General features: G+C 45.7%; 1 protein-coding gene across 1 annotated transcript in view; it reads left to right on the top strand.

Annotated features, from left to right (window-relative positions):
• Window positions 1-23,372, top strand: part of GABBR2 (gamma-aminobutyric acid type B receptor subunit 2) — a 2,527,100-nt gene that overhangs the window by 1,304,828 nt on the left and 1,198,900 nt on the right. Inside the window, exon 5 of the mRNA XM_085606789.1 lies at window positions 18,661-18,726. Coding sequence (XP_085462915.1) covers window positions 18,661-18,726 — 66 coding nt within the window. The remainder of the gene's footprint in view (window positions 1-18,660; window positions 18,727-23,372) is intronic.

Genomic DNA, 23,372 nt, shown 5'->3' with positions numbered 1-23,372 from the left:
GACGTAGCTCCTCCTCCTGTCCTACTCACTTCCGGTGGGGCGTGTATTTAAATCTCATGAGCTGCCGGTTGCGAAGTGGACGTGCGCAGCGGGCGCGCAGAAGGCGCGCCAAAGGCAAGCCCGCCTGCGCCCGTCCGCGTCCAGACAGCGACCAGGGCCAGCCACGCTGTCCGCCGGGCCTCCAATGACATGATCAGATGGTCCAGAAACGATCTTATGTCCCTGAAAAACAAACCCTGCACTGATATGTCTGATTCTAACATTGATTTTGGTATGTATCCCAGCCCATGCGCGAACGGTTTATGGGCTCCTATGAGCATGGCAGAGCACACTGCTGCCAGTAGCATGAAAGGGTATGAAGTAGATGGTAACAAGAAAATAATTACGATCAAGGCATGCCTGATCAACTGCAGATCTTTGGTTAAGCATGCAACAGACATCTGGCTACTTCTGGTTGAGGGCAAATGGGATGCCATGTTTCTGACCGAAATATGGCTCAAGGAAGATGCTATACCAGCAATTGCTTTGGCTATCCCCCCTGGCTTTTAAATATGCTGTGCACATAGGGAGGGGTCCAAAAGAGGAGGGGGGTGGCGATTATTTTTAGAGACTCATGGGAAATAGAGTCCTCGCGGATGCCTAAAATAGGCGTGATGGAAGGCTTAAACTCCTGCCTAAAAATCGGCCCTTCCATCTCATTTTCAGGACTCCTGATATATAGACCCCCTGATTGTGCAGTTAGCGCCACTTTAGAAGTTTGCAACTATATAGCTCAGAAATCCTTGGCATATGCTAATTTTACGGTTCTGGGGGATTTTAACCTACATGGGGATAACCCGAACTGTACCCAGGCTGGTCAGCTGGAAGCTGCTCTTGCTGGAATCAATTTGGCTCAGCAGGTAAAACATCCTACTCACAAGGCACTGGACCTTGTATTTACTAACTTGCCTTTCTTGAGTATAAAAAGTCCTTGTCAGGTGGTATGGTCAGACCACCACTTGATTCCTTTTGTAATCTGCCTGGGCAAGGAAAGGCAGCAGACCGGCCTACGCATGGTCCGCAAAAGGAATTGGAAGAAGCTTACGGTAGAAAATTTAGAACCAGCTCTTCAGGAGAGTCCACCTCCTTGCACGTCGGATCCTAACATCGATGCTCTCGAATTTCATAACTGGATCTCTACGACAATAGACAAGGTGGCCCCGCCCAGACTCACAAAACCACAGAGGCAGTTGCCCTCGGCCCCGTGGTTCTCTGAAGCCCTCAAACTGGACAAAAGCAGATGTAAGCGCCTAGAACGCCAGTGGCGAACTAACTACGGCGAGACAGCTAAAGCTGTTTACAAGAAAGCCCTTAAAGAGCTACATAAAAGTATAAAAATTGCTAGAAGAGAGTATATAGCCAAGTGCATTAAGTCTGCAGAGAACTCAAGTAGGGAACTTTTAAAGGTTGTGAATGTGTTCCTCAAGCCTCAAGAAATACAAACTGAAGTTCAATCCTCCTCCTTACTATGTGACAATATCGCTGACTTTTTTGATAATAAAATTCGAATCATTTATAACAACTTTACGGATTATGTTGCAACGACTAAAACTGATAGGTCTGAGAGCAACCATTCACAAGCCACGCTCAGCGAATTCTCGTTGATTACGCTACAAGATGGAATGGCTCTGATTCTTAGCTGCAAATCTGGTTCTCCAGAGGACCCTTGCCCCTCGAAACTCTGGAAGGTAGTGGCTCATTCTACAATAAAAATGCTGATCTATATTTGGAACACTTCTTTAACAACTGGCATCTTCCCTGAGTTGTGGAAACATGCCATTGTTCTACCTTTACAGAAAAAATCTAATGGAGTGCCTGGAGATTTGAGTAATTATTGTCCTATTTCTCTTCTCCCGGCCCCTGCAAAAATGTTGGAGAAGTGGGTACAAAGTCAGCTATCCACGTTTGTTGAGGAATTTGGCATCTTGCATGATACCCAATCCGGGTTTAGATCAGGCTTTAGTACCGAAACAGCTCTTCTGTAGGTATCTGAATCAATAAGAATGACAGTGGACGCAGGGGCATCAGCTATGTTGGTGCTCCTTGATTTGTCTGCTGCTTTCGACACGGTAGACCATGCAATATTGCTTCATAGACTTAAGGATATTGGTTTGGGGGGGCAGATGCTGTGCTGGCTGAACTCATTCCTTTCTAACCGGACACAACAGATTGCACTGCAAACATATAAATCCAAATGTGAGCAGATCCGGTGTGGAGTCCCTCAGGGATCAGCACTGAGCCCGCTTCTCTTTAATATCTATTTAGCGCCGCTGTTTTCACTCATAGCCAATTGGGGTGTGAAGGCTATATCCTATGCCGACGACACCCAGCTGGTGTTTTCTTTTAAAGATCAAGCGGACAAGGCCCTTAAGAATTTCAAGGGTTGTTTGATGGATATTTCCTTATGGATGAATAACAATAAATTGAAGCTGAACGCTGAGAAAACGGAGGTACTATTTTTTGGAAATACTCTTCTGCTGCCTGTGGAGCTTTGGTGGCCACCGGAAATGGGTCCTCCACCCCACCCGGCTAAGTCTGCTAAAAATCTGGGGTTTAAATGGGAGACGGATCTTTCGCTCTCAGCACAGATTATGCAGGTGTCTTCGACCTGCTTTAGCAAATTGAAAAGTCTACGTAAATTCATCCATTTATTAACGGAGGACTGCCGCCGTGTGGTCATACATGCCACGGTGACGGCCAGATTGGACTATGCGAACAGTCTATATGTAGGTTTACCTGCATATCTGATCAAAAGACTGCAAATGGTCCAAAATGCGGCTGCGAGAATGATTAGACGAGTACCTTACCGCCATCATATCTCTCAACATATTAAGCTCCTTCACTGGCTGCCCGTGGCCAGGAGAATTGAATTTAAAGCCCTGACATTAGCTTTCCGTTCCTTACATGGTAAATGTCCGAGCTATTTGAAACAACGTTTATGCAGCTATAAACAGAACAGACCCCTGAGATCTAATTCCTTAAACCTATTATGTGTTCCGAGGTTTAAGAAGGCCCGGATTGGTGGGAGATCATTCATGGTTGTAGCTACTAATCTATGGAATACTCTGCCTAACTTTTTGCGGCAGATCGAATCTGAGCCATTTTTTCAGAAAGCTCTGAAAACATGGCTTTTTAGACTAGAATTGAAGGATTAGGTTGCTTGAGCACTCTTGTGTGGCCTGCTCTTCTGCCTTGCTTTAGCGCCGGGACACCTCTGTTTGAGGTAGCTGTTCGCGCTCGTATAAATGCCGTTATTATTATTATTGTTATTATTGATTACATCCTTTTGGACGTTAGAATTTGGCAATTGATGGTTGATATGATAATCCCTGTTCGGCGATCACATCCCCCTGACTTTAAGTATTGGAGGTACTCCTCTCAAATGGGGTTCCTCTGGAGTTCGATCAACAATCTAAGAACCCCTAGTGACAAATAATCACAGAAGAATATCTTGGCATAAAATCCAAGAGGACAGTAAACAACAAGCAAAGATATATGAATTATTCCTACAATTTTTCAACACTGAATTTCTTTAAGGCCTTGAAAGCTGTATTTCCAACAAAACATCCTGGGAAGAAACGCATTGAATGGAGGAAACATGCATGGTTCAACTACGCGTGTGAACAGGCAAATCATGAGCTAAAGTTGTCAATTTGAGAGGGTGATCGTTCAGACTCGGCACCAGTGCGAAATAGATATAAATCTGCCCTCACCAGAGCCAAGCACAGTTGGGCTGATAGGAACAGGCAAGATTTGCTGGTTGCAGCCAGGTGTAATGATAATCGTTCATTTTGTCATGTAATAGCCCACGGGAGCCTAGGTGGTGTTACTACACCTCACTATTATATCCAACCTGAGAAGTGGGTTGATCATTTCACCATGCTTTATGATATGGGAAAAGCTATCCGTCCTGAGCGTGCCTCAGGAAATCAAATCCATTGGTTATCCACTGGTTATCCACTGGGACAGCCTGCGGTGTCAACAATGGTGACTAATTTTTCTGTTTGGATGATACTCTTAAGGCCATAGATAGACTAAAAACAGCAAAAGTCCCGGGCCTGATCAGAAACCCGGTGATCTGTTTAAGTCCGAGTCCCTGGTATGGGCCCCCTACATTAATCATCCATCTAACGCCATAGCTGATGAGGGAGAAATCCCTGAAACTTGGAGAGGGGTGGAGATAATCACTATATACAAAAAAGGAAATGTTTCTATTCCCTCAATTTTCAGACCGATTAGTATAATAGACAACCTGCAAAAAATCTTTGCTAGGCAAGACCTGGATAAACTTAGTATGGATGGAAGAAAATTAGATCATGTCACCTTATCAAGCTGGTTTTCGTATTAACACCAGCACATGTGACCAGGTGTTTAGGTTTGGATTGCTTACCTGGAAATACATAATAATATAAAAACATAAATTGTACATAGCCTTTGTCGACCTTCGAGCTGCTTTCGATCTTGTGCCCCGGGAATTACTTTGGAAAGTTCTACTGGGGATGGGAGCCCCAGTAAATCTGCTAAAACTGCTTGTAAAGTTACATGAGGGAAACTATGCGCAGGTCAGATGGGCGAAACAGGTTGAACTAACCTTCAAGATTCTTATTCAGCCCTGTGTGTGCCAGGGATGTGTGCTCGCACCCACACTATTCTTCCTGTACATGAATGAAGTAGTTAATGACCTGAGGGACTGTGCAAATGATTCCCCAGTTCTGAATGGAAAGAAAACACCAATCCTGCTGTTCGCAGATGATTCACTACATATTTCCAGGACCCTAATGGGCCTTTAGAAACTATTAGACAAATGTTTGGCTTTTTGTGTATCTAGGGGCCTGGAATGAAATGTGGATAAAACAATGTTCATGGTATTCCGCAAGTGTAAAGGGAGAACAAAAACAGTGGGAATAGCTAAAAAAACGCTGGAGAGGGTGAATACCTTTGATTACCTTGGGGTTAGGCAAACCGACATGCTTGATTGGGAGCCACAACTTGACAAAAGCTATCTGACCCTATGTTACAAATCAAAATGAATAATTCAATTTCATAGACAGACCAATGCTCTGTCAATAACCACCGCCCTGGAGGTCTATCGGGCTAAATCTCACAATGGAGCTTTAAATAGAGCAGAGATATGGGGCCACGCTAACAGGCACAAGCTGGCGGTGTGCAAGAGTATATACATTAGATCCCTTGTCTCTGTTCCGGTTTGTACCCCATTGACACCATTGTTCCATGACTTTGGGATGAAGAGAATCAGGGCTGTGGCCCCACTGAAACCTTTGATGCACTGGTTGCGATTGTGGACCACTCCGGAGCTAAGTGATTATTGTGAATCACTGAGAGAAGTCTTGAATATGGGTGGTGCCAAACGAATCCCATGGCTACGCCATGTTGCAACTTGGTGCAGATCCATGGGATTGACTAATCTATGCGATTACCCAGAAAGGATCAGTAAAAAAGACATAGCTATTGTAAAAGCCAAGCACTGAGTTTATGTGGCTGAGCGGTGTGTTCCAAGTATGACTGCAGGGCGCCTAACCACTGTGTTTTTTAGTGTTAAGCCGTACCCCAAGTTTGAGCCCTTTTTTGATTTGATTGCACCACCATTGGCGAAAAGTCTTTTTATGAGGTTTTGCCTGGGCTGTTTACCCCTAAGGTCCCTTAACACCTGGGCTTACGAACCAGACCAAGCTATTTGTGCAGCATGTGGTCTTCCTCCAGAGACTGATGAACATATCTTGTTCTTTTGTACTGAATATCGCATTTCGAGAAGAAAGTGGATTTGACTTATTTGCTGTAATCTGGCAATTATATATTACTGGGTTGCTCTGAGGATCTTAAAGACTGATACGTCTAGTCCTATTCTTTTTGCTGTAAGCAGATTTTTACTGAATGTTTGGTTTAGGCGACAGAAGTTTGTGACCTAGACTGCTCAAAACTTGCTTTTATTGTATAATTAGAGATGTAATCTTGCCCGAAGCAGTTTGGTTGTTTGTCATTAGAGATATCATACTATGATTATTTACTTACCCCAGGTGCACAGCACTTTTACTATTTGAGAGGATGTTATTGACTGTAATTTTTAATTTCTTATATGGTAGTTTTTATTATGTTGTTTTTATATTGGAAATTGTGTAAGAATATTTTAGCTAATGACTGTTATTTATCGATTGTGTATACTTTGATGGTTTGAATTAAACTGAATAAAGTTGATGATGACTGCCCTTCAAAGTGGTATGATTAAGACCAAAGATGGGCCAAAATGCATTGTCACTGATTTCTACTGCCTTTGAAATAAATATCTGAATTGCCAACTCTGGGGTCACTCATTGTGCTTATTGAAGTATCACCTTTGTGCAGTCCTAATATATAATGAAATATTGCATTAGTTCTGAATTATTTATTTGCTATCTAAAAATCCGCAGAATAACCTATCAACACACCAAAGTGTTTTGTGTGTCTGGGAAAAGAAATTAAAGTACTAAGTTTCCATGTATTTGCCAGTGATTTCATGTTCAAAACCTGAATGCACCTTTTCTTAAAATGCACACATTGCCAAACCAATTTAAATTCACAGTTTTAGGGTTTGATAAATTACTTTTTTGTGATTTGTACATGTTTAGTCAAGTTTTAATACAATTGAATATTTACCTTTTCTCACTGTATTTAGAGAGTATGTTGTGATAAGAAGACAGGATCACAAGATACCAGTACAGAAGATCTGGGTAAAATAGCAAAAATAATTTTTTTCCATTTTAAACCCCAACACCAATATATCTGTATTCCAAATAAGAGGTATTCAGAAATTCAAAGTACCAAAACTGAAGTGAACATTAGCCTGAATTTTGACATTGACTTGCTTGAAACTACATGAAGGTTTTTGGACTGATAGTTTCTACAATTTGTATGGAAACCCTTGGGACCCAAGTCCAGCTGTAACTATGAAGTTTGGCCAGTTGGAAAGGTTTCATCTGCAGTTTCCTGGTTGACTAAGATTAGGACTTGACACTGCAGCTATGAGGCCTTGTGGGACACATATCAAACACAACCTCCAGGTTGGCCCTGGTCAGATTTTTGACTTCCTTAACAGTTGGAGTATAAACGTAAAATCTTCAGTGAGGAACCCCAACTTCAAATGTTCAAAAGTCTGATAGGAAGTTGCCTTATACCTCAACATTATAGAAGTACTATAGCTAACATTTCATTATTTTTCACATTCATTGTTTAATGCACTATTTCTAGAATGATTTTTCATTGGATTTTATTTTGATTGTGTTGTCTAGGTATGTTTAAGGAGATAAGTTACTGTTTCATGTTCAATGGTATAGATATTTATTATATCTCTATATTTTGCTTGCCTGGTGCTTTCTAAGGAATCAAGTTTGCAAGTGTATTATTTTGGATTTTTTTTCTTTGATTCACATTGAATGTTAAAGTTTTACCTTTAATATTAATTACTGACTTATTTTTATTATTTCTGTTTTTTTGTCTGATCCTCATGTTTTCACTTGTGATGTTTTTGATTATTTGTTTTCGATTATTTGTTATTTGCATTCATTTTTTATGTGAATGTGTTATTGGTGTAATATGTTTTCTGTGTAACATTAGAATTGTGTATTTCTTTTGCCATTTCTTTTTTGTAATTTGTCTTATAACAGTTTTATCTTTTTACTTTAACAGGGGGAACTTTGAATTTCTGTATTTCTTATATTATTATTTGTATGTTGGTTTGTTTTGAGAAGTGCACCTGTAGGCTTTTGATGTGATCTGCCTGGTTGATCAGACCAAGGTAACCTTAGCAACAAAAGGTTATTCTACTGAAACTTTTTTGATTGTGGACTGACTGGTAGTTTACAAATGCAGACAAATCTGCATAAGGAGCAGAACTTCAACATTCGATAAAACCTCTACATGCAGAGCTGGATCTGTGTCATTCTTGCCTGTAGAGTTGCAATATTCCCTGCATGCACCTTAGTTATACAAATATAAATAGTATGTGAATTTGCTCATGCATTGATTGAAGTGGAAATAGGTCCATATGGTCAAGGCTGTTTCCCAAATCTTAATGTTTTTCCTACAGTACCTATAATGTTAAAATTAAAAAAGTACAAAATAGATGGGCTTCCTAGATACTTTGCAAGGCATGGGTTGCGCACAAAATATATATTTAATGTCTAACATATACACAATAAACCCTAGTTCAGACCCATTCTACCAACAGTTTAATGTTTAGCAGGAAATTTTCAGTAAAGATATATTGTGACTATTTGAGGACCTTGTATTGAATCCCTATGGTGATTCTAAAAAAGCACTATCACCAAGATATTTCATTTTATTGCAATGTTCCAGGACAATGGGGGTGTGGCTTGGCGCGCTGCAAGATGGCTGCGTTGTAGTGCAGCTCCGCCGACCGACGCGTACATCCTGCAATATCCTGAATCCCATGTCACCATCGGACCATCTATTGCGACGGAGCTGCCCCCCTGAGTCGAGGGGTGCGTGTGGCGAGCTCGAGGCGGCGTTGGTGTGGAGGGCTTCTTGACATTGTGCCGGATATCGGAAAACTGGCGACGGAACAAAATGGCGGCGCACAGTGAGAACTCTCGCCAGTGACTCTGTGAGCCTTGTGGAGGTACACCCAGCAGACTGACTACAGCGGCTGGAGGGACAGATACAGGGAAGAAGGTATTTGCCTCTGTGGGCGTTGAATATCGAGACCGCTGACATCGGAGTTCCACCCAAACGGAGAGAGGACGATCGTTGCGGCGATTCGCCATCAGCAGCGTAGTGAGTGACATCGCGGGTGGCCCACGGGTTTGGAGTGGCGCTAGAACGGCCGCGGTCAGAATCGAGGCTCCGCCGCACCCCGAGACATGAGCAAGCATCTGGGGAGTTGGGGCGTGCATCGGAGGAGGTGAGCTGGCCTAACGAGGTGGGCGGTGCGGGAGCACATAGTGACTGCCTTCATAGCGAGACCTGCTGGGAACTGTTGCGGGCTCCCCCCCCCTCATCGGGGTACACACATAACCGAAGGATAAGCAGCCCGCTTGCCACCCCATGTTGCTTTGGGCCACAATGAGACAATCCGTGCGTGCGAGCGGCTGCGATATCGCCGTCCTTCTCTAAGGCCTGTTGGATGGTCCTGCTAGGGATATGGGACTGAATTGAGGAGCATTATATCCCTGATGTGCGTCTGCTGGGAGTGAGCGGTAAGTGTGGACTGCAGGTCTAGAGGGTGCTGGAATTCCTGGCAGTGCGGTGTGTGAGTAGTAAACGGCCCACCAAGAGTCATCAATGTGTTGAGGTTATCGACTGCGTCTCAACCTGGATTCCACCAACTTGGAGAGTTGTTGCTGAACACTAGACCTGGCCCCCCCTGTTCTCGGGCACTGCCATAATATCAGCGAAAAAGGGGGCCGCACAAGCCCTTGGCATGGGATTGACCAAAGTAGGACTCACCAGTGGTGTGTAACACGAAATACAGGCACTAATTTCACCATATACACCATGGGGAAACCGGATAAAGCACAATCCCGACTCACATTTGAACAGAAAAAACCTAGCAGGTCAGGCCGAAGAGCTACGTCTGACTCAGAATTAGAGGCGCCCATGGAGCCTGCGTCAGCCATGGAAAAGGCATTGTTAGCCATACAAAATAGTCTCCAATCTATTGATGGGAAAATTGAGGTCCTCAACACTCGCATGGAGCACATGGCCGCCAAACTGGACAATCAAGCTATCGGAATCGGCGAAGCAGAACAACGCATATCAACCACAGAGGACAGTGTACAGCAGATGTCATCTAAGGTATCGAACATGGACAAGGTTCTCGCAGTGATTCAAGCCAAGAATGAGGACCTTGAAGCCTGCTCGAGGCGCAACAACCTACACATCACGGGCCTTCCTGAATCAACCAATGTGGGTTGCCTGGAGACATACGTAGAGAATATGCGCCGAGACATCTGTGGCGCCGAGAACCTATCGCAACTCTTAATAGTGGAATGGGCCCACCGATCGCTGTCGAATCGACCACCGCCTGGACCTCTCCCACAACTGATCATTGCGAGACTACTTATTTTTAGAGACCGGGACTCTGTACTCCGCATCACTTGACAGAAGGACACTATCACCTATCAGGGCAACACTCCCTTCTTTTCCGACTTCACAGCATCTGTCCAAGCGGCCAGAAGAGGGTATCAAATGGTGAAAAAGATACTGATTGCAGAGAAAATTCCATATGCCATGCTGTACCCTGTGCGTCTTCGTATTGGGACAGACAACAAGATATTCACCGGCCCAAAACAGGCCATGGACTTTGCAAATTCGCTCATGAGGCAGAGGACGCCAGTCCGAGATGATTCTGAAGAAGAGAGCTAAGAATTCTGTTATACACATTATGTCATTTATCTGTGGACCACTAGGATCTGGGGACATGTGATGCTGGTTGAGGGGAGTTGACAGAAATCTTGTGAAGCTTATCTGCTCGGCCGGGACTGTTGGACCTATTAGACTTTTGATTGCATTTCTTATGTTTGGTATAGTGGGGACACCCCTTTTGCTTCCTCGCCTCCTCGATGCTATACACTGATGAGGGCGTGGGGGGATAACTTGAAGAGGTGGTCGGTCACCTCCCTTATCACCCAGGCAGTGAGTAGCGCCACTGCATTTCCCCCTCGGGTATCCCCCGCACTGGTCTAGAGTTACGTTTTTTTAAATTGGGAAATATGATTTGTTATGGGATGGCTTTTGCATGTTGGGTTCGCTGAAGTGGGTGGGGGCGGGGGGTCAGCAAATTGGGCGAATGGGGTTTTTATTCTATGTGCTCGTTCACACAACTGAATGGTTAGGCTATGACATACATCTTGATGGTTGGATAGTGGTAGTCCCTGGTTGCTTACACTCAATATGGAGGTAGCAAATGATAAACTTACCTGTTTAACTTGGAATGTAAGGGGGCTCAACTCCCCTAAGAAAATTATGCAGATCTTCACCTATCTAGACAAACATAACATTCAAATAGAGCTTTTACAGGAAATGCACCTTATGAAGCAAATGGATGCTAAGATTGCGGCCAAGTGGGCTGGATATAAACTTGTCTCGTCTTACTCATCCTATGCGAGGGGGGTGATCATTTTAATCAGACGTGGTTTGCAATTTACTCCGATCCACACCTATGCAGATAAAGAGGGTCGTTGTGCCATGGTGCATGGCACATTGGGATTAACGCTGTTGACCATTGTGAATATGTACGGCCCTATTGCGGATGATATTGACTGGTTTACGAAAATGTTTAATGTATTGCGAGGATGGCCAGAAGCGGAGGTGCTGTGGGGTGGGACCTCAATATGCACTTAGACCCAGACAAAGACAAATCAGGTCAGCAGGGAGGGCGCCCTCTCAGAGTGGCAAAATGAATAAACGAGGCTATGTTTGAGTTTGGGTTGGTGGATGCATGGCGACTGCGCCACTGCGAGCCACGGGAGGGTACGCATGTTACACCAGCATATGGCAACTGGTCCAGGTTAGTTTATTGGCTGCTAAGCGAAGGGGCAAATACCTGGGTCACACATATAGACTTCTTACCCCGCACCCTATCAGATCACAATCCAGTCCGTCTTGCTATATCCATCCCCACTAACACTCACAGCCCGTTTACATGGCGAGTTAGGTCGGAGGCATTGCTAGACCCTGTGTACACAGATACTATCAGGAATTAACTCGTGCAGTACTTCAACACAAATGTGGGCACAGTGGACAGCGCTGCCATGTTGTGGAAAGCCTTTAAGGTTACGATCAGGAGGGTGTGCATAAGCACTACAGCGGGCATATTAAAAGACCTGCGGGGACAGCTTGCGAAGACTGAACAGGAATTAGGAAAACTAGAGCGAGAATATGCTGCGTCCACCAATAATGACACTCTAGCACGAATCCGTGAACTCGTACTACAATATAATAAATCAGCCGAGACAGAAATGAAATATACCACTAAGCGCCACACTGCACGAGCCAACGGCGAGGGGGGAAGACCAGGACGTAACCTTGCCGAAAAGCTTAGATTCCGTACGGACCATCAACACATTGCAAAAATAGTAGATGCACACGGAGGGGAAAACTACACGCCACAGGCTATTGCTGAACAAGTCAGGATATGCTATACAGATATATACACTTCAAGGGGCACAAGAGGGCCAGCGGAGTTGACGGACTATCTTTCGGACATAGCCTGTGCCTGGCTATCTGATGGCCACCGCGAATACCTCAGCCAGCCGATAGAAGCATCTGATATACAGGCGGCTATCCGCTCTTTACCAAATAAAAATGCTCCAGGCCCTGACGGTCTCACGGCCAAATTTTATAAGAAATATGCAGATCTACTGACTCCCTACCTCTTAGAGGTATACGGCGAAGCACATGAGTCTGGATGCCTGCCCCCATCGCTTCGTCAGGCGATGCTCATTGCTCTCCTTAAAAAGGATAAATTGCCTACGGAGTGTGAGTCCTATCGCCCCCTTTCTTTAATAAACTTAGACACGAAAATATTGGCCAAAATACTTGCCATGCGACTTCAACCCCTGATGACAAGTCTGGTGTTACCAGATCAGTCTGGCTTCATTACGGAATGTTCTACATCTCATAATTTGCGCACCATTTTTTCTATGTTCCACGTGCTAGATCCTAAATTACAGGCAGCAGCGGTTCTATTGGATGCCGCAAAAGCATTTGATTCAATTGAGTGGAGCTATATGTTTAAAATATTGCAGATTATGGGGTTCCCAGTGGTTTTTGTGAACTGGATAAGGTTGCTCTACACTGCTCCATCGGCAAGAGTGCGCATAGGTGGTCATACTTCTGAACCGTTTAACATAGAGTGAGGCACACGGCAGGGGTTCCCATTATCGCTGCTGCTATTTGCTCTGATGCTGGAGCTCCTAGCTTGTATAATCCGACAACGACATAGGGAAACGGCTCTAAACTTTCTATATCGCCCTGTCGGTATATCGTTGTATGCCGATGACATGGTGTTGTTCGTTCGGGAATCTCAGCAGTATTTAGCCTAACTCCTCCGGGAATATATTTGCTTCGGTCTTTTCTCAGGGCTGTCTATTAATTGGGGGAAATCAGTGATTATTCAATCAATCAATCAATCAAAGCATTTATATAGCGCACTACTCACCCGAGGGGTCTCAAGGCGCTAGAGGAGGGGGGGTCCGCTACTGCTCGAACAGCCAGGTCTTGAGCTGCTTCCTGAAGGCAAGGTGGTCCTGGGTCAGGCGGAGGTGGGTCGGGAGGGAGTTCCAGGTCTTGGCGGCCAGGTAGGAGAAGGACCTTCCTCCTGTTGTGGCTCTTCGGATGCGGGGGACGGCGGCGAGGGCGTGGCTGGTCGATCGAAGCTGGCGTGTTGGAGCGTAGAAGTTGAGGCGGTTGTTGAGGTATCCTGGGCCTTGGTTGTGTAGGGCTTTGTGTGCGTGGGTGAGGAGGCAGAAGGTGATTCTCTTGCTGACCGGGAGCCAGTGCAGATCTCTCAGGTGTCCGGAGATGTGGCTGCGACGGGGGATGTCCAGGATGAGTCGTGCTGAGGCGTTCTGAATCCGCTGGAGTCTCTTCTGGAGTTTGGCGGTGGTTCCGGCGTAGAGGGAGTTGCCGTAGTCCAGACGGCTGGTGACGAGGGCCTGGGTGACCGTCTTCCTGGTTTCGGTGGGGATCCACCGGAAGATCTTACGTAGCATGCGCAGGATGTTGAAGCACGACGAGGAGACGGCGTTGACTTGTCTGGTCATGGAGAGGGAGGAGTCCAGGATGAAGCCCAGGTTGCGTGCGTGGTCTGTTGGTTTGGGTGCGCTGCCCAGGGCGGGGGGCCACCAGGAGTCGTCCCAGGCGGAGGGTGAAGATCCCAGGATGAGGACTTCCGTCTTGTCCGAGTTCAGTTTCAGGCAGCTGTTCATCATCCAATTGGCTACGTCTGTCATCCCTTCGTGTAGGTTGGCTCTGGCGGTGGCGGGGTCGTTGGTGAGGGAGAGGATCAGCTGGGTGTCGTCGGTGTTGGAGATGATGTTGAGGTTGTGTTGGCGTGCGATGGCTGCGAAGGGGCTCATGTAGACGTTGAAGAGGGTTGGGCTGAGCGAGGAGCCTTGAGGAACGCCGCAGATGACTTCGGTGGCTTCTGATCTGAACGGGGGGAGGCGGACTCTCTGTGTCCTTCCGGCGAGGAACGAGGTGATCCATTCCAGTGCCTTCTCCTGGAGTCCGATGCTGCTGAGGCGCCACACTAGGGTACGGTGGCAGACAGTGTCGAAGGCCACGGAGAAGTCTAGGAGGATGAGGGCCGCTGTTTCTCTGTTGTCGAGCAGGGCTCGGATGTCATCGGTGGCTGCGATCAGGGCGGTCTCGGTGCTGTGGTTGGCCCGGAAGCCAGACTGCGAGAGGTCGAGGGATCCGTTCGTCTCGAGTAAGGCAGCCAGCTGCTTGTTGACGGTCTTCTTGATGACTTTTGCAGGAAACGGAAGCAGCGAGATGGGGCGGTAGTTCTTGAGGTCGGTGGGGTCGGCTGATGGCTTCTTTAGTAGAGCGCTGAGTTCGGCGTGCTTCCAGCTCTCCGGGAAGGTAGCGGTGTCGAAGGAGGTGTTGATGATGTCCCGCAGGTGGGGTGCGATGACAGCGTCGGCCTTGTTGAAGATGTGGTGAGGGCAGGGGTCGGTCGGAGATCCGGAGTTGATGGAGTTCATCGTGCGGATGGTGTCTTCGGTGCTCATCGGGGGCCAGGCGCGGAGGGTGGTGGTGGGGGGCGGTGGTTCAGTCGTGGCGTGCATCGGGTGAGTGCTGAAGCTGTTGTGTATGTCCGCGATCTTGTTGTGGAAGTAGGAGGCGAGGGAGTTGCAGAGGTCTTGCGAAGGGGTGATGTCGTTGTTTCCGGCGTTGGGGTTGGAGAGCTCTTTAACGATGTTGAAGAGTTCCTTGCTGTTGTGTGCATTGCTGTCCAGTCGTTCCTTGAATGCAGTTTTCTTGGTGGTGTGGATCAGTTGGTGGTGTTTTCGGGTGGCGAGCTTGAGGGCAGTCATGTTGTTCGGTGTTGGGTCTCTGCGCCAGGTTCTCTCGAGGGCTCGGCAGTTCTTCTTGGAGCTCTTGAGTTCGTCGGTGAACCATGGGGCTTTCTTGCTGCCGGGTCTGCTAGGCTGGGTCTTCAGAGGGGCGAGGTCGTCTGCGCAGTTGCTGATCCACTTCGCGAGGTTGGTGGTGGCCTGGCTTGGGTTCGTTGCGCTGGTGGGAGGGTTCATGCTCAGGGAAGTCGCGAGCTGGTCGGCTGTGATCTTGTTCCAGCTTCTGCGTGCAGCCTGTTGCTGGTGGTGGTGGATCGTGGTCCTTCTGAAGCTGAAGTGGACGCAGCTGTGGTCCGTCCAGTGGAGTCCAGTGGCGTGGCTGAAGGCGATGTCCTTGCTGGATGAGAAGACGGGGTCGAGTGTGTGTCCGGCGTAGTGGGTGGGGGTGGTCACCAGCTGCTTGAGACCGAGGTTGGCGAGGTTGTCCAGCAGGGTGTTGGTGTTGCGGTCGTTGTTGTTCTCCAGGTGGAAGTTGAGGTCCCCGAGGAGGATGTAGTCAGCAGAGGGGAGGGCGTGCGGGCTGATGAAGTCGGCGATGTCTTCGCTGAATTGTGTGCGAGGTTCCGGGGGTCTGTAAATGAGGGTGCCTCTGAGGGTGGTCTTGGGGTTGATGTGGATCTGGAAGTGCAGGTGTTCGGCGGGTGCGAGGGTGTCGTCGGTGTTGGTCGTGATGCGGATGGTGTTCCTGTGGATGATGGCGATGCCTCCTCCTGTCTGGTTGACGCGGTCCCTCCGGATGATCTTGTAGCCCTCCGGGATGGCGATGTCGGGCGCTGAGGAGGCGTTCATCCAGGTTTCCGTGAGGAAGGCGACGTCTGGAGATGTTGTGTCGATCAGGTTCCAGAGTTGGACGGCGTGTCTGTGGACGGAGCGGGTGTTGAGCAGGATGCACTTGAGGTGGTTGCTGCTGGTGCTCGGCTTGGTCGGAGCAGGTGTAGTGCAGGTCCGGATGCAGGTGAACTTGCAGGAGTGGCAGCAGAAGGGTCCTTGGGTGCGTCTCGGGGTGGCTCGGTAGCAGCCCGGGCTTCGACCGGCATTGAGCGCGTAGAGTTCGGCGGCATCGTAGGTCCGGCGGGTGGGCTGGTGTCTGCGGGAGCCAGGGGTCCTGGCACTGGGCGCGGTCCAGGCGCGGACGGGCGCAGACGGGCTTACCTTTGGCGCACCTTTGGCGCACAGTCGGCGCTCCCGCTGCGCGCGTCCGCTGCGCGCGTCCGCTGCGCGGTCGCTCTGGGGGCGTCATAAGTGAGGAGCCGGGAGGGCGGGTCAGCTGGGTGGCGGGAGCGGGGCGGCCAATGGTCAGGAGGGGGGCGGAGTCGGCGGAGGTCTGTGGCTGGAAGGGGGTCTGAGGGCGGCTCAGCGGCGGCTGGGTCGTCCGGCGGACGGGAGGAGACACAAGGAAGGGGGAGGGCAGCAGAGGGGGGGAAAGGGGTACACAGAGGGCAGCAGGACATATAGAAGGGAAAAAAGCAAGTCTAGTGGCAGAGGGGAAAGGAAAAGGAAAACGACGAAGGCAAACGAGGCAGCAGGAGGGGGCAAAGAAACACAGGCAGCAACGAGGCAAGGCAGCAACGAGGCAGCAGAGCAGGGCTCAGGCAGGCAGCGGGCAGGAGCAGCGGAGTGGGGGCGACCTCGCCTGGTGAAGGCTCAGCGGTCGCTCCAGAGGTGACTACGCTGAGAGAGGTGACTACGCCTCCAGAAATGGAGTTCCCACTGATATGGTCTACTGATCCAGTCAAATATCTGGGGGTGTGGATAAATCGAGACCCTGAGTTGGTTATACGTGAGAATTACGGAAGGTCTTGCACCTCTTTAGAACAGAAAGTTGAGAGGTGGATGACGCTACCTCTATCGCTGGCAGACCGCATTGCTCTCATCAAAATGATAATCCTGCCTCGTTTTCTATATCTTTTTAGTAATATTCCGATTAAACTCACTGCACAGTTCTTCACCACCATTCGCTGACTGCTATTGAAACTAATCTGGGGTGGTAAACAAGCAAGAATTAGCTGGACAACACTGACCCTAGACTATGCCAGGGGAGGGTTTAGCGCGCCAGATTTTTATATTTATTATCTCTGTGCACAGGCACAGTAGGCGTACTATTAGTTTAGGCCACACGCTTTTACATCACATGTGGCGGTGGAGGATGGAGATGCGAATCCTGTCCCACTTGCTAGTATTATTACACACTCAAAAAGGGGCACACTGAGACAGGAAATTAACTCAATTGACACTACTGTTTCTGCGTGGCAGGCAATTGGGAAACTCACGGCCAAGCATCCACTATATGCACCTGCATTGCCGCTGACTCACCATGCGGCGCTATCAGTAACGCAAGAAGAGGGTCCTATGAGATCTCTGAGAGAAGCAGGCATTGTGGTAATGTGTGACATCTACCCGGAAGGGGAGTTTCTCACGGCAGAAGAGCTATAATTCATAACCAATCCCACGATGCTTTTGAAATTTGCTTTTTATAGGCTAAAAATGGCGGTGAAGGCACACTATCCCACCTTCCCCGCCGAACCCCCGGTTTTGCAGGCTTTGCAGATGATATTGATCGCACCTTCACGTCGCAAATTAGTGACGAAATTGTATAAAACTGTGAGGGAGTAAAAGATATACACAGGTGACAAAAGCCTAGCCAGATGGAACGATAGACTTCTCTCCCAGCTGACACTGCCCCAATGGGAACACATATGCAAACTCACAGGCTCTCTCTCTCCCAATGGCAATTTAAGAATTATACACTTCAAATACATTCATCCAATCTACCATACTCCTCTGAAATTGCACAAACTGGGCTTGCGTGATACTAGTCAACGATACTAGTAAACGATGTGGGCAGGGGGAGGCTGACTTCTGGCACTTAGCGTGGGACTGTGCTTTGGTTTCCAGGTATTGGACTTCGGTTGTACAACACATCAGTGAAATGATTGGGGTGCAGCTTCAATGCCAACCGCAAGTTGGCCTATTGTGTTACGTACCGCAGTTAAAGGGAGTTAGTGGTAGGTTTGTCCGCATAGCGCTGCTGATGGCGAAGCGGTGAGTGGCATTAACTTGGGAGAGCACACTGGCACCTTGGGTAGAACACTGCATTAAAGATTTGGTGTATTGTAGAGAAAACCTAGTGCTATATGCGGAGGAACTACCTACCGCTTCTAAACCAAAGGACATATGGGAGCCCCTGCGACAATTCCTTACCTCACGAACTCAGGATATTGGGAACATTGTAACAGAGTGATGTTCATAGATGTATTTGAATGTAATGCTATCTATCTAAGATATAACCACATGAACAGTATTGTCTTGCCACATGACTCATGTACGACTGCACATAGAGATAAGTTGTTCTAAAATGGCGGTACCTTCACGTTGAAGGTGACGCGGTGATTTGTATTTTTGAAAATGCCAATAAAGCGATTTAAAAAATAAAATAAAATGTTCAGGACAATATGTGTAACTTATACAACCATTTATGAAAGGTGTTCTCGCTAGCTAAATATTAATTGTACTTGTTTATTTTCAGGGAAATGATGTTCGGATAATTCTTGGACAGTTTGATGAACATATGGCAGCAAAGGTGTTCTGCTGTGTAAGTAAACGCATGTTTAATTTGTGAAAAATAATTTGAATCTTGTGGAATAACACTACTGCCTGAACCAAATAGCAGCATTGATGTTTGCTGTGTGCTGACAAGTTTTACAAATGTTGTCTACCCTCCAGTACTACACCACCAGTTCAAACCTCTCCACATCAAAAATACGCAAAATTCAGTCAACTAGGTTGAGGGATTACCTTAAAAATGGCTTGAACCTGGCCTTTATCAAGTCAGTTTGTATGTTTTAAAAATGATAACATAATCTGGTTCGTTAATGCTAAAAGAAAGTTCTAATCTGAATACCCTAAAGATACGTTTTTGGATCAAACACGTAACATGAATGGAAACTGAAAAAATAAGGTAAAACGAGAAGCGCGGAAAACAAGCTTGCTAATCATAACTATATCAGTCAAAGCTCACAAAGACTATGGAACAGGTTAGGTCTATGCATGCAAAAAAAAATCAAACCTCCTTAAATTTCCTTAAATCATGGTTTCACGTCCGTCTCAGTTGGTATTACCACAACTCTACTACACCTGCCTATAGGCACTGAATAACAATACTTCTCATCACATCACCACCAGGATCACAATCAACACATCTCTAACGTCTCTCTCTCTTTGTCTCTCTCTCTCGCTCTCTCCTTTCATTCATACCTCTTATTCTTTCTGGGGTACCCTTATGTCATCCCTCTGCCCCTGGCATCCCTCTGTCCCTTCCCACGTCCCCCATGTTTCCATCATTTATCAATCACTTATCATTTCTTCATTTATCAATCTCTTATCATGTGTTGGGCCATTTAGATTTGTCTTTCAACCTTGTCTCAATTTGCTTCCCACAAGTATATTGCTCATTATGTATGTCTTATAAGGCATCCGTTATTTTTCCCCTCCCCCCCTACCTTTATATCCCCTAATATTAATAAATTACTTTTAAATAAAAAAGGTAAAAAGAACAACTTGAAATCATAGCCAAAACAGGGTTTCAATGTGAAGGGTTCAAAATGGAAATTAAAATTCCTCCAACAAAAATGAAAATTGCATTTAATACAACTCAACCTTCTCCATATGTTAAGGTAACATGGTAGCATGTTACCAGTCAATACAATGAGTAAAAGACTTGAACATAATTAAAACTATCATTGACTTGTTTAATTTTTTGTTAATCTCTGCTCACATTTCACAGACTGCATTTCATATGAAAGTCCCAAGTCCTCTACCCAGTTCTTTCCAAGTTACCTAAATAGGATGGCAACACTCAAAACACTGAAACAGGCTGGGAGCTCAGGCCACACCAGCTCAACTTTGGGTGTCTTGCACTCATTAAAAACAGACAGTGAAAGGCAGTGCAGGAAGGAGAAGCAGCCATGAAGTACGCAGCATAGTGGTGTGAATTACAAGGTTGCATTCAATATCATTGTTTGGGAAGACGTATGGAGGCAAGCCCTTTTTGTAAGCAGCTTGACCTGCTGCTAAGTGCAGTCACTTTCCGAAAGTGTACGGGAAGTAAAATGAGTGTCCAGTTTGAATGTTCTGCGCTGGGGGAGGTTCATCTTTGGGCTCAACAGGGGCAAAATGCATGTCCATACTGCCTATTGCCTTCAAAACTCCTTTAAATGTAGGTCTCAGTATGCATTTCAAGGAAGGTTAAAATATTGATAATTAGTTCGTAAATGATTACCCCTGGTGTACCTTATGACGTTAATGATCTCTGTAATTTGCTACAACACTGCTATGTCCCATATAAAACTGGGTGAAGTGCTTGAACTGAAAGAGACAGATATCCATCATCTGCAGGCTTTCTTATGTTTTTCTTTAACTTTCCTTACAAAAGATATTTTCAAAGAAAGCCTCCATTGGATGACTGAACACATATGTGGTACTTCACCAGTGTATTTAGAAAAACAGGAGGTTTCTAACTAACCTTTTTGATGTGTTTAACTGTACTGTAATACTAGAGCATTGGTCATCTGTGGCGGACATTATAGCTAACCCTTTAGGATGGTTTACACTCATTCTTTAGCCTAGTGGAGGAGGGTGAGTTCCTCAACATCCCTGCTAGTTTCCTCATTATGTCTGTTACTGATTGCCGGGAGCAGTATTGTGTCCCTGTGGCTTATAGGTACAACCAGGTTTTGAGAGCAACAAATTTGTGGGCAGGTGTATGCCTGTTTTAGGCCACTCTGTATCAAGACAGTTTTGAAAGATCAAATAGAGCAAGGTATTAGTAGGGGCGTTCAACAGTATTTTACCTCTACGCGGTAATGTAAACATGGCAGGTGTTAAGATTACACCAACTACATACTTCACTGCAGTTTGAGCTGTCCCAAATCATTTGTTTATGTCAAGGTTTCGCCAACACTAAAATGTAAATTATTAGCTGAATTGTATCGTATTTTAAAGTCAACAATTGTGTAGCAGTATCTTGTACGTCTAGTTCAATTTCAAAAGAAGATGCGTACCTTGAAATAAATGCTTAACTTGAACTATTCCCTTAGTTACCTAATCTCTCCAAAAAATGGTACGATTAGAATGTTTGATAGATTTATTGTGCCAAATAGAAGTATCAAGGAACTCCTGCAGCGGTGATAGGGATTTGGTAAGGACTGGATAAGAAACCGATAAGAAACATAAAATAGTAGGCGATTTAAAGAACGAGGGGTAGGTGGGAAATTAACCAATGAGGAAAAGGGAAGAGGAGAAATCAAGCAGTCTTCTAATTTGCGCTGACAGAGGAAGAAAGATGAGGTAAAATTTGTCGTAATAAAAAAGAGGAACGATACTGTCAAAAATTCGGGAAAATTGACTCCACCCCTATCCTTAGGGGCAGATAGGGCGGACAGGGAAATACATGCTTTTCGTTTATTCCATACAAATTTCCCTAGAGCACTCCTAAGAGATTTAAAAAGTCTTAATGGAATCTTAACTGGTAACATAGACAAATAAAAATTAATAATGTGGAGCATCTTCATTTTATTAGTATCCAACCTGCCCAACCAAGATAAATATAGGCATATGAACAACCTTTTGTAGAACATCGTCCAAATTGAGTTGAAGCGTGTGGGCGATGGAGGAAGAATATTTAATCCCCAAACAAGTAATATGATAAGAGTTCCATTTAGAACCCTTATCCGCAACATTTCCTTTAAACAAAATTTATTTAAGGAAGTACCTCAGATTTGGAGGAATTTAACTTATAGCCTGATGAGGTAACATAAGAAAATAGACGATATGTAAAAGCTGGTATGGAAACTCTGGGGTGTGAAACATAGAGCTAGATGTCATCAAAATAGGCTGTGAATTTTATTTCAGTGTTTTTATGAAGAAAACCCCGGAAGTGGGGGGAATGACGTAAAGAATGAAGAAAGGGTTCAAGTTAAAGTATAAAGAGTAAAGGGGAAAGTGGGCAGCCTTGCCGTGTGCCCCTCTGAAGCGTAAAATAAGGGGATTTGAACCCGTTCACAAAAACCGATGTAGTTGGAGAGGAATACAGCAGACAGCAGAGCAGAAAGCCAGGGCCGAAACCATGCCATTTAGGGGTCGCATCATTGGAAGCCAATGAAGGCAATCAAAGGCTTTTTCGGCATCTAGAGAAATGGCAGCTAAAGTAGAGGAACTCTTGGATGTAAGATGTATACTGTTCAAAAAAGCCCTAGAGTTATCAGCTAAAGTCCTGCCCTTAACAAATCCAGTTTGTTCAATACCAATCCGATCGGGGATCACGAGATTAAGGCGGAGAGCCAGCAATGTAGCAAAAACTTTGCAATCTAAATTTATGAGGGAAATAGGGCGCTAGTTAGCGCAAGATGAGGGATCTTTATCTTTCATGGAAACCAAACAAATCATTGCTTCCGAAAAGGTGCCATGGGCCTCGCTCTGGGAAATGAAGTACTTATATAAGAAAGGAGATGAGTGAGAAGAGACTGAAAAAAGCATTAATAAAATTCAGCTGTAAATCCATCCAAATCAGGAGCTTTATCCTTAGGTAAATGAGCCAAAGCAGCCTTTACTTCGGCTAAAGATATGTCCTGATCAATAAAAGAGCAGTCCGGGCGGGTGAGGAGAACGGGGAGGAAGAGAATCAAAAAACAAATCCAATGCAGTATCAGAAGGAGAGGATTTAGGGGTGTATACATTTTTATAAAACTCTGTGAAACAAAGCAATATTTATTCATCTTTAAGATGATTAATACCATTGTCAAATTTGGAATGTGATCTTTAATAGTACACCAGATGCCTCTTCAGTTGACCTTCTGTTGAAGTTTAATTTAGCCTGAACAAGTTGCTTAAGAGTGTCGTCATTATTGGAAGTATAATAGGCATGTTCAAGTTTCTTGAAAGACAATAATGGGGTTGAGGATTCCTTAAGTACTTTCTTCTTTTTAGCAGCTACATAATCAATGATATGGCCTCTGGTGGTAGCCTTAAAACTATCCCATACAGTGTGAAATGATGAGTCCGGGGTAATGTTGGTATGAAAGAAATCCACTTGAAAACTTTTTAATTGATCCACAAAAATAGGATCTTTGAGTAAATGATAGTTAAACCACCATCTACAAGATTTAGAAGGTTCGGATGGAAGATCCATACCAATAAAGACAGGCGTGTGATCGGATATAAGTATAGATCCAATTTTCAGCA

Source organism: Triturus cristatus, chromosome 5_2, assembly GCF_964204655.1.
Source record: "Triturus cristatus chromosome 5_2, aTriCri1.1, whole genome shotgun sequence".
Lineage (NCBI taxonomy): Eukaryota > Metazoa > Chordata > Amphibia > Caudata > Salamandridae > Triturus > Triturus cristatus.
This window is presented reverse-complemented; position numbering and strand designations above follow the sequence as displayed.